We start from the raw sequence: 12,172 nt of genomic DNA, 5'->3' as shown, positions 1-12,172 counted from the left end.
TTAAATACACTTAATGATTTGTGTTCATATAAGCTATGTTTAAAAGGCCCATTTGGGGAAAGAAAAAGCTTTCCCAGCCAAAGTTTTAATCTTATCTTGCTTCCTCTCTGATTTTTAGAACATAAAAACATGTATGCACATAATCTCAAAAGTTAAGTACTGTTCAGATCCCTTGTTAGCTGTTATCCTTAGGAATTTACATGCTCAAGAATCTCTCTAGCTCAAATAGGCTTGCTTTCAAGTTTCAACATCTCCTTGTAGGGGTGTGATTTGTCCAAGGTACAAGATACCTGTTGAGAACCAAAGTGACAGTTTTATAACCCCTACTACTTAAGTACCTACATATCAACAGTGGAAATTCAGAATGTGTATTAGCCCTTAATTAGTATAGCAATTGATATCCATTTTAAGAGCTACTCTTTGGACTGCTCATTCAGATATTAACTCGTGTGCGAAGGAGTTGTTTTTCTGGGTTCCTGCCTCACACTTACCTGCATGCTTTCTTATGAAAATAGAAAGCCCACTTTCCTCTTTTGGAACAGGAAAATAATTAGCCACACTCTTACAGTATTAGAACAACCTCTGTGGGACCTATTTGAAAGAATGGTACTCTCTTTCCAATTACTCTTTCTCCTTTATAAAGGCATAAGAGTGCTGATGTGTCTGTCTCATTTTTTTCAGCTCAGCCATCCAGAGCTTGTGGAAGGCCTTATGCTCATCAATGTTGACCCCTGTGCTAAAGGTTGGATTGACTGGGCAGCCTCCAAGGTAACTGCCCATTCTGGATATCCTGGCCCTCATCTCTCAATATGTTCCCTCAGCATTTTTGCCTTTGCTTTCTTTTCCAGAAGACATGTAGGCTATTGGTATTTTCTCTTTGAAAAGGAAGAAATTCCTCCTTTCCGATGTGTTTGTTGGAGTTCAGGCAGAGGTAGCAAGTTGAGTTGAACCTACTCAGAAAGCTGCAGAGTCTTACACATGTAAATTATTTGAACACCACTAATCATTATGTATTCATGGAACTCATCCATACCAAAATAAATTCACTGTTTTAAGGTTGAAAAAATTATTTTAAATAAGTTTTCCTTGACTGCTAAAATTTCCAAGTGTTACTGCCAAAAGAATGTCAGCAGCTTAAATTAGTGGTGGTCTGAAATTTGCCAGAATAGAATTTTAAAAGAGTGACTGTAAGCTCTATCATTCATTTTAAAGAGATAGTCAGATAGTAGAGTCGACCCAGGGACCCCAGAGGCCATGTCAGCCCAGTCCTGTTCCTGCACAAGAATCTCTTCTACAACACGCCCAACTGGGCACTCTTCCTCCGCTTGAAGGCCTCCAGTTTGTTGTTGTTGCTTAGTCATTTTTCAGTGATGCCTGACTCTTTGTGACCCCGTTTGAATAGGGGAGAGGATACATGGGAAGAGTACTGAATTTGGAGTCAGGATTTGTCGTAGTTTGGTCATTTTCAGTCGTGTCTGACTCTTCGTGACCCCATTTGGGGTTTTCTTGGCAAAGATACTGGAGTGCTTTGCCATTTTCTTCTCCAGCTCATTTTACAGATGAGGAAACTAAGGCAAACAGGGTTAAAATGACTTGCCCAGGGTCACACAGCTAGTAAGTGTCTGAGTCGAGATTCGAACTCAGGAAGATGAGTCTTCCTGACTCCAGGACTGGCACTCTGAGCACCTGTGGCACCACCTAGCTGAGAAGATACCTACTAACTCCATTCCACTTTGGTAAGCATGGACTGTAGAAATGTTTTCTTCCATCAAACTTCAATCTGCCTCTCCACCACTTTCACACATGTAATTCCTAATTCTACCTGATAGAGCCAAGCAGAACAAGGCCTTCTATATTATACCTCCTCAGATACTTGAAGACATCAGTCATGTCCCCTCCTAAGCTTCTGTTCTCCAGGCTGAACTTTCCCGGTTCTTCACTTATGTCTGTATGGCATGATCTAGAGACCCCTTCACCGTGCTGATCCTTGTCCTCGGGATGCTCTTCAGTTTATCAGTGTTCTTCCTAAAATGTAGTGTCCAGAACCGATCATATGTCACTTGTGTTCTGACCAGGGCAAGCACAGCACAGCAGGAACGTTATCTCCAGCAAGCTGAAGACAAAGATGTGAGCTAGACAGTAGTAGATTTAGATAGAAGAACTAGTTATATTGCTTGATCCAAAGAACAGTCAAAAATACGGTGGTCTCTAGGGGAATACTCCACAGCCAAGTGCAGTTCCCTGGGATACTCCACTAGAGACCTGGATTTGAACTTTGGTCTTCCTGATACTAGGCTCAACTTTCTATCTATTATGCTGCCTTGCTGCCTCCACTACAAGAATTGGTTGAGGGGCCCTGTTAAATGCTTTGCTAAAATATAGGCAAGATAGAGCTATATAGCATTTTCCTGAACTCCTAGTGAGGTGACCTCATTAAAAAAGGAAATCAGGTGGGCCTGGTGTGACCTGTCTTTGATAAAACTTAAAGTTCTCTGTGGTCACCACTTCCCTTTTGACATGTTTACTAACCATCCATTTAGTAATTAACTCTAGAATTTTGCAAAGAATCAAAGGCAATTTCACTAGCCTGTAGTTTGCTGACTCCTTTCTCTTTCCTTTAGATCAGGAAGGACAGAACAGAAATAACTGATTATCTGATATCCAAAATAGATAAGAGAGTACCTAATTGTCCTTAATTCAAGTAACCAGATGAACTATATCCAGAGCCCCGAAAGAATTGGCAGCTGTGATTGCAGAGGTATCACCTTTAAGAGATCTTTGAAACATTGTGGAGAATAGAAAAAAAAACCTGTAGGATTAGAGAAAGCATCATAGGGTCATAGATAATAGCTGACTCTTTCTCCTACTGTACCCTTCCCTAGTTATAGTTGAGTAGTTCTGTCATTAGTTATTGTTGTCCCATCTGCCTCGAGCAAGATGATCCCTTCTTTGATCCTCTTTTCCCAATATGGCTAAAAAAAAAAAAAACAACCTTTTTTTTATGTCCTTAACATTTTTTTACTAGCAGTAAGCTCGCTATAAGCTATAGAACTTCTGGCAGTGATCCAATAGGCCTATGCCATTCGTATAGGACTCCATTTTCACTTACCTGCTATTCTCTCTGTTTTATGTGTCTTTTAAAATTTTGTGTGGTCACTTAGTTCCATTTGTATCCACCTGTTTCTTTAGACAACTCCCTCTTTAATTGTTTTTCCTTGTGTAGTCAAAATTTCATTTTCCATCCCTTCTAAATGGACTTTCCCTTTAGAATGTTAACCTTATGGGGTCTTACTTTCATTCATTTTCAGTTCTGTCTGACTTTCTGTGACTCCATTTGGGGTTTTCTTGGCAGAAGTACTGGAGTGGTTTGCCATGTCCTTCTCCAGCTCATTTTTACAGATGAGGAACTGAGGCAAACAGGGTGAAGTGATCTGACCACGGTCACACAGCTAGTATGTGCCTGAGACCAGATTTGAACTCGAGTCCTCCAGACTCCAGGCCCTGTACTCCATCTACTGAACCACATAGTTTCCCTATGGGGATTTACTTGTCCTTTTTCTGAGCAGATAAAAGCTTCTCTCTCAAAATCAGAGCAAGGATCAGCAAACTAATGCCCAGCCCAAAAGCCAAATTCTGCCTTTGGAGAACTAAGAATGGTTTTTACTTTTTAAATGCAATAAAATTTTATTTAAAAATGTAAAAATCATTTTAAACAGTTCCTCTGTTTGAAAGCAAGCAGCACAGAAGGTAGGCAGTGAGTAGTTTGCCATCCACTAAAGAATATGTGTCAGATTATACCTGACTTTCCTTCCACATCACAAATTCTAACTCATAAGTCTGTGCCTTGAATTATTTTTAAATTGTGAGGAAATCTCAGTGGCTTCAGTCTCATATATCCTTGTAGATGGGGATCTGCTAATTTCACTGGCCTGCAGATAGCTTTCTTTACCTACAGTGATTTATAACACAAAACTGTGAGGCTCCAAATGGCTTTCCTCCAATTCATTCTAGTAATCGTAGATTCTCTTTGGGCTCTTTCACATTCTACTTGGTGTTTTATTCATGTTTATGAATATTTATGAATGTTTATGCTCCACCCCACTAGTGTTTTGTTTGTCTTTGTATCCCTTCTCATTGTCAGAGTGGCTCCTCACACGTGGCAGGCTCTTAATGAATGTTGGATTGAAAGTAGGAGTTATGATCAGTTGTGTCAAGAGAGGTTCTAACATCGCAGATCTTTCAGTTATGACTTGTTTGCTGCCAGTGACCCAAGGGCCACAGTAAACCAGCCCATCAGAAGATTCCTGGAGATGCTCAGCACTTCTGTCTCATTTTTTCTGTCTTCATTTTTGATTCAGGAATGGAGATGATGTAAAAACCAAAGACCAATAATAATTTATTTTTTAAAACATGGAAACTTTACACGAGAATGTAACATTTAATTTCCTTTCTAGTTCTCAGGCTGGACAACTAACATCGTAGACATTATTTTGGCTCATCACTTTGGACAGGTAAGCATAAGGCTTAACATACCACTTCTAACTTGGGATTTCTATAACCAGTGGCAAGAACTAAGCTACCCAGTTTGGGGCTTAGCATATTACCCCATGAACAAAGCTGTCTTGTTTGACTCCAGCAGACTCATAGGCATTGAACCTGTCAGCCATTTTCCAAGATATTAGTGTGAGGTAAAGGGAGGTGGAGGGACCTCCAGAGAATATAACTGGTTATGACACATAACACCGTGCAACAGCTAAAGGAAATACTATCATTATAAAGACCCATTTGGCCTAGAGACACCCGGTATTCTGTGACAGTTGGAAGAGCATCTTTCCAAAGCCAGGTGGTCCTTAGAGAGACAGAAGGGAAGGGGGTGGTGTCATTTGCCAAGTTCAGGTTCTTTGCCAGATTGCTTTTACAAAGTAAGATCTAGAAAGGTTTTATGGAAATGACACACAGTGGAATTTGAAGAAAAGGTATATGTAATTTGTGGGAAGAAGTGATAGAGTCACAGGGAAGCAGTGAAAAACATGAGAAAATGGGCAGGCAGATCAAGGGCTGGGTGCTCTGTGGAATCTAAAGAAGGAAGAACCAGGGGGATGGTGAGAACAGCAGAAATAGGAATAGACTCAGCTGTGACCACTGGAATGGAATTAGATTCACCAGTTATTGATTAGGTAGCGTCTTTTCTTCAAGTTATTCTGCCCTGACTTAAATATCCAACTCTCTCACATGAAATGCTTTCAAATGATCATAAGAAAGTGATTGCCATGTGCGTATGGTAAGTGAAGATAGATTCTGATGGTGATAGATCCAGAAACCTCTAGGATATTAAAGGAAAGTTAAGAATGATTAAGACACGTCCCTAACCTTCTGATACTGATATAGCGAGGTAGCTTGATTGCAGGGCTCTCTTGACCTTTGGATGGTGATCATTTATGTGATGGTGATGATTTACATATTGTTTTAAATTTTGCAAAATGCTGCCCTCACGACAAGCTTGTAAGGGTGGTACAAGTACTGTCCTCTGTCTCTGAGTAGTGAAGTCATGATTTCCCCATGATCACATAGACGATAAGAGGAGACCTCATAGTTCCATCACTTATTTCCCATGACGTTTAACTGCCTTTCCGAATAAACCCAGTATGACATTTCTTACTTATAATTTTAGAATAGGCTCCTTTTCTGGGTCTGTGTGAGAAAGGGCCTGAATTATGTCTCCCTTAAAAAGGCTAACACACCAAGAAGTCTGTTAGCAGAGTGCTCTGTTCACCTCTCTCTACTGCGAGAGAAAGGGACATAGAAGGCTTAAGGTAGTTCCCTGAGGATGAAAGCTACCTGTGTTTGTGTGAATGGAAATTTTTTCTAGCTTGGAGTTACCTGTACTATGTCTTCTCTCTTTCAGGAAGAGTTGCAAGCCAATCTAGACCTGATCCAAACATATCGACTCCACATTGCTCAAGATATTAACCAAGAAAATCTACAACTGTTCCTGGGTTCATATAATAGGTATGGAACGCATCTTATGATAGATTCAGCCTAAGAAGACAATGAACATGAGGAAAGGGGTGAAAAAAGTAGTTATTTCTACTTCTATTGTTTTTGGTTGGTTTGCTGCTGTGTGGATTCACCTGCCACAGCAAACTGGTATAGCTATAAACATAGTTATCCCTGCCACATCATGGCAGTTAGGGGTGCTACACCCCCACATGTGAAATGTTTTGGCCTTCCCCTCGTTCCAGAGAAGTCTGAATTTTTTCTTTTTCTGTTATGTGGTATTTATAGAACCTTATTGTAAAATCTGGGTTAAATATTTGGTCATAGGCTCTGTGTCATCTGCTGGCCTTCGTGTGTCATCAGCGGCTTCCACAAAACTCCCCCAAAAATTACTATTTAATTTCTTACGCTGACCCACATTGTATGGAAACTGATGGGGAACGTTGAGATGTAGAAGGGAAAACCGTAGCATATCCCCAACCAAATTGGTTATAGTTTTGAGGCTATATCAGTTCTTTATCCTATAGAGAACCAATGAATTTAAAATATAAGGCAGCATAAAAGGAAGAAAGAACAAAGAGGGGAACATTATGGTTTGACCTCATTCTGTATCATTTTCCCCCTCCACTGCCTTGCTGTAAAATCTTCCGCTCGGGCACACAAGCATGAGTAGTGGGTTTTCATTTATTCTCTTCCTCCAAAACATACATACCTGCCTAAATCACTGAGGAAGTTTGCTTTCTGAGGACACAGGAAGGGATTCAGGAAATTTCTATGAAAAACTCGGCAGTGCATTTACTGTAGAGCATTGTTAGTTTACGTGTTTGGGTGACATGAACCCTCCAGCAGCTGTTCTCAGTTCAGGAAAGCTTTATTGAGCCTTGCTCTGTGTTCAGACGTGGGATTTAGAGAAGCGTGAAAGCTGGTCCCTGTCCTCAAGGAACTTACAGTCCTGTAATCTAGCTATTTCTCTTACCTGTATTCTTGTCCAGGAAGCTGAGTGATTGGGGCTCAAGCCTCTCAGGCATGTTTTTGTTGAGGTTTAAAGCGGCTTTTTTGTCCTGTGTTATAGAGCCCCTCAAAATGACCCCAGGTGGTCTGTAGCTAACGTTTCCATGGCATAACTCCTGGTAAATAACTGTCAGGATCTCTTTGTGAATAGATTGCTCTTTGGCCCTTCCCTGACTCACATAACAAAAACTGCCAAAGTTGCGTTTCCACTAGGAATTTTATGAATAGGAAATCACTACCAATGTTAACTTGTCTCTAATGATGTACCCCAGGGATCTTCCCCTGGTCCATTGCTGTTCAGCCTTTTCATGAGTGACTTAAATGAAGGCATATAGCAGGCATGCCCATCAGATTCGTAGATGACATGAAACAGAGAAATAATAGATACACTACTTCACAGAGTCAGGATCCAAAAACATCTTGAGAGTTCACTAGAACAATGGGTTTAATATAAAAATGTTCTAGATAAATGTGAAATTCTACACTTGGGTTCCAGGAATCAACACCACAGAGGACGAGTCTGGTGTGTTTTGATAACATTTCCTTTTAAAATGGCCTGTGGGGCAGGGACTATTTCATTTCAGTATTTTTATCCCCAACATTTAGCACATCATAGATACTAAATAAATGCTTGTTGATTGATTGATAGCCAGTCACTGTGCTAGAAAGAACATAGGCACTCCAGAGGGCCCCTAGGGTGGGGAATTGAGTAAGTGCCTACTGTGTGCCAGGAACTGTGGGTACAATGATAGAATTTGAAGAAAACAACACATTCATATAAAATTAAGTACAAAAATATACAAAGTAATCTCTCAGGAGTTAACTAGGGAAAAAATTTTCACAGTAAATTTCTCCAGTAAAAGTCTCATTTTCAAGATACATAAACTAATTCAACTTTATAAGAATAAGAGCCTGTCAACCTGGGAGGAAAAATTGAGATGAACTGGGTGATCAGTAAATAAAGTGAGGCATTTATTTAGGGTCATGTAATTGCGGTCCAGGACAACATGCAGCCTTATTCAAACGAGGATGCCCAGGGAGGAAGGGGAGAAGGGGATTCTTATAGGGTATAGCCATGGGAAAAAGTAGGACAGCATATAGTCTGGGTACACAGAATAGCTGAGTTGCAGGAAGGGAATGTTGAAGGTGTTGAGAGATTACAAAAACAAGGTTGCAAAAATGCCCTTGCATCTGTCTGGGAACAGGGGAGTTAGAAACTGCTGGGGTATGCAGGGATCTTCTTGGGAGCAGTTAAAAACTGCTGCTTAGAGCAGGGTAGGGGTCCAAAGTTTCCAAAGCCATTTCCTAATTGATGTATAGGAATGGTTGTCTCCTAACTGTTCAGCTGTTCTCCCTTTGCTAAGTCATCATTCTTGTCCCACTCCTCATGCATGCATGGGTGCATGTGCCCCAGGGCACTGTGGTGGTTCCTGTTCTCTCTCTAGTTGATATCATACCCAAAGAGATAGATTAGATAATATTTGTAAAGCACTTAGCGTAGTGCATAGTATGTATTGCTAGCTACTGAATCAGCCAACAAGTCTTTATTAGGTGCTAGGCACTGTGCTAAATGCTGAGGGTACGCATCTAAGCAAAAAGACACTCCCTGCCCTCGAGTATCTTATGTTCTGATAGGAGGAGGCAACACATTCTGCCAGTCAGTAAACATTTATTAAGTTCCTACTATGTGCCAGCACTAGGGATACAAAGAAAGTCAAAAATAGCCCTGCTCTTGAGGAGTTCACTGTCTTAAACAAGGAGACAACATGCAAACAACTATGCACAGACTATCTGATAGGATTAATCACAGATATTCCACAGAGGGAAAGCCAGAGAATTAAGGATCTGGAAAGGCTTCCTGAAGAAGGTGGGTAGAATTTTAGTTGGGATCTGGCGGGAGGGAGAGCATTCCAGCCATGGAGGACAGCCATTGGAAATGCCGATCATGTAAAAAGGGGTAGGGAGAAGGGAATGGTGACCGAGTCCTGGGAATTAGGGGTGTGAATAGGCAGATCTGGGGGAAGGAGGACCAAACTCTATAGCTGTATGAAAAAAATGCTCCAAAATCCATATTAACCCCGAGGTTCCACCTCATATCTATCAGATTGGCAAAGTTGACAAAAGAGGAGAAATGATAAATTTGGGGGGAGAGGCACATTGAGGCACTGCTGATGGAACCATGACTTGTTCAGCCTTTCTGGAGGGCAATATAATAGCCACAGGGAAAGCAAACTTCCTGATCCTGAAGGGGATAGTAAAAAAAAAAAAACCTGGAATCTAAAGGGCTGCCCATCTTTTGGGTAACAGCTGAACTAATTGTGGCACATGAAGGTAACAGAATAGTATAAGTCCATAAGAAATGACTGAAGAGATAATTTCAGAGAATCCTGGGTAGTGTGAACACAGGGAAGTGAGCAGAACCAGGTGACTGATTTATACAAGGAAAAAAACCTTGTAAGGAGAAACAGCTTTAAAAGACTTTAGGAACTCTGATCTAAGCCCTGACCAACCGTGACTCCAGAGGATCTATAACAATGAAGTGTGTCACCTGCTTGGTGACAGAAGGGGACAGACAAAAGGTGAAAGAAGAGACAAACTTGTGGATGTGGTCACTGTGTGGATCTGGTTTGCCTGACTGTGCTTATTTTTTTTTTCTGTTTTTAGTTAGTCATAGTGGTGCCAAAAGAAAAGAAAAATAATTGTTTTTTTAAATGCACAACAGAAGAGAACTGATGGAAGGAGAAGATAGAACACCTTTGAGGGTGACGTTTATTAGTATGCTTAGAGAGAAGAGAGGTGCTTGTTTTCTTTGATTTTTGAATTCTCAATAAAAACACAGAATAAAAGGAAGTTTAGAAGGAAGCACAGACAAGCAGGACAGGTCTGGGGGTTTTTTGAGAGGGGTTTGGGTTTGTTTCTTTTTTTGGAGGGGGGAAGGCAGGGCAGTTGGGGTTGTGACTTGCCCAAGGTCACATAGCTAGTAAGTGTGTCAAGTGTCTGAGGCTGGATTTGAACTTAGGTCCTCCTGACTCCAGGGCCAGTGCTCTACTTACTGTGCCACCTAGCTGCCCCCCAGTTTCATATATATCCTCTTTATCTTCTACTTTGTAAATGGAAATTTTTTTCTGTCGTTAGATTCAGAATTTTTAATGAAATTTTAAAAGCGCTTAATAGATCATTGGTGACTTTAGAGGAAGCAGTTCCAATTCTATATGAAATAAAGGAACCAGGTTATTATTCTGAATAAGAGGACACTAAGGGAGACTTGATTGCCTACAAGTATTTGAAGAGTTTTTGTATGGAAAGATGAATTAAATTCAGTTTGCTTGGTCCAAGAGGGCTGCTTAGAACTGTGGGCAGAATGAGTGAAATAATTAGCTTACAGCTAGCCCAGATCTGTGTTGAGCTCTGGAGGATATAAATTACAAAACTATGGACATTCCCTCCCCTCAAGGAGCTTACCATCTAATTGGGGAGACAGTCCATAAAAGGAAGCTAGGTGGCAGAGTAGATAGAGCCCTGGGTCCAGAAAGAACAGAAAAATGACTATAAACAACAACACAAAGGGGAGGGAGTGGTGACTAGGCTAAGATACTTTGGTTTGGAAAGTTGCTGGTGTCGAGAGTAAAACCTTAAGGAAATAAGATTGACACACTTTTTTATGGAGCTGTGGGAATATTGATTTGATTATGGTTCCAGAACTGAAGAGTTGGTGGAGAATGAAGTATGTCTTGGTAGTGAACTTAAACTGATAAAAAAATACTCATGAAGTACTCAATAGTCTGGACAGTGAGGCCTCAGGTAAGGAAGGTAAACTTCCTAATTAGAGCTACTTTGAAGTAAAATGGATTATCTTGGGGAGGTGGTGGGTTCACAGCAGCTGGAGGTACTCGAGTAGAGCCTGCATAGTCACCAGTTAGACTCATTGATCTCGGATTCTGTGAAATTTCCACTGGCACAATTCTGCCTAACAAGCATTGCTTTCTTTGATTTACTTAGTCGCAGAGATCTGGAGATTGAGAGGCCCATACTGGGCAATATTGACAACAGAACAAAAACTCTGAAGTAAGTGTCCCCACGTTCTCCATGTCAGTGCTCACTGAGAGACAAATATTGGTTCTCTCACTCCCCCTCTTCTTTCTTCCCTCCCTTCCCCCTCTCTTTTCCTCCCCCTTCCACTCTCTTTCTCACACTCCTTCCTCCATTTCCTCTACCCCTTCTTCTCTCTCTCCTCTCTTCTCTTCTCTTCCTTCTCTTCTTTCCTTCCTCTCCCCTCTCTTTCTCCGTCTTTTCCTCCCCCCTTCCTCTACCCCTTCCTCAGAATAATTCAATATTCAGGTTATGTTCAAGTATATCCTCTTGTCTCTAAGTGTCTCTCCTTGTCTGGTCTTTACTTAGGTGTCCTACATTACTGGTGGTAGGAGACAGCTCACCTGCAGTCGAAGCTGTGGTATGTATGTGCACGATCTTTCATTCCCACCCCACCCCCCTAGATTTAGGGTTTGCTGCTTACTTGTTTTCAAAAATAGCTAACCCAAGCCCTGTCCCTCTCCACCACACCCACCCTGTGGTGTATAGTGCCTAGTCCTGGTGAAGGCAGTCAGCCTTTTTGCGTAGGGATGCACAGTACAGCCGCAGTCAGCATTCTCTTTGGGTCAGCCAGTCTCCTGGCCTAACAAAAATAACTGTCATCAAGCCACTATATTTCCACCTCCATCTTTCTCACACACACACACACACACACACACACACACACACACACACGGCATGTTTGGTTTAATTTTTACGCAAATGCTTGGTTATCTGATTTTCCCCAATGACCTTGTCTTTTTTCCTAGTTAAAATCAGATAGTGGATCTAGATAGCACAGTTTTCAAAACAGATGAGAAGCAGGTAAGACAGGACAGTGATAACTTACTGCACAGCATTTTCCCACCTGACCTTAAGGCATATAGCTGTATACTGGGGTGTGGCTGTATGTATGTGCCTGCATGTATATGCATATATTCTTGCAGAACCACCAGAGCAAACTGAAACACTACCATTCATTACAGGATCAAACAACCTTATTAGTCCCAGTATCACACATCACGATAACCGCTGTTCATAATGATGAACTGGAGTTATCAAGAAGAGCTTCAGTTAGGTTCAGTATATTCTGTTG

The 12,172-nt window shown here is 41.2% G+C and overlaps 1 protein-coding gene across 4 annotated transcripts in view; it reads left to right on the top strand.

The window, feature by feature from the left end:
* Nucleotides 1–12,172, top strand: part of NDRG3 (NDRG family member 3) — a 74,374-nt gene that overhangs the window by 55,799 nt on the left and 6,403 nt on the right. For all 4 annotated transcript variants that reach the window (XM_036750948.1, XM_036750947.1, XM_036750945.1 and 1 more), the window contains 5 exons: nt 682–768; nt 4,455–4,511; nt 5,906–6,009; nt 11,008–11,073; nt 11,407–11,458. In XM_036750948.1, coding sequence (XP_036606843.1) covers nt 682–768; nt 4,455–4,511; nt 5,906–6,009; nt 11,008–11,073; nt 11,407–11,458 — 366 coding nt within the window. The remainder of the gene's footprint in view (nt 1–681; nt 769–4,454; nt 4,512–5,905; nt 6,010–11,007; nt 11,074–11,406; nt 11,459–12,172) is intronic.

This window comes from Trichosurus vulpecula, chromosome 3, assembly GCF_011100635.1.
Source record: "Trichosurus vulpecula isolate mTriVul1 chromosome 3, mTriVul1.pri, whole genome shotgun sequence".
In the NCBI taxonomy this organism is placed as follows: Eukaryota; Metazoa; Chordata; class Mammalia; order Diprotodontia; family Phalangeridae; genus Trichosurus; species Trichosurus vulpecula.
Note: the sequence above shows the minus strand (reverse complement) of the source record. Positions and strands in the feature narration are given on the sequence as shown.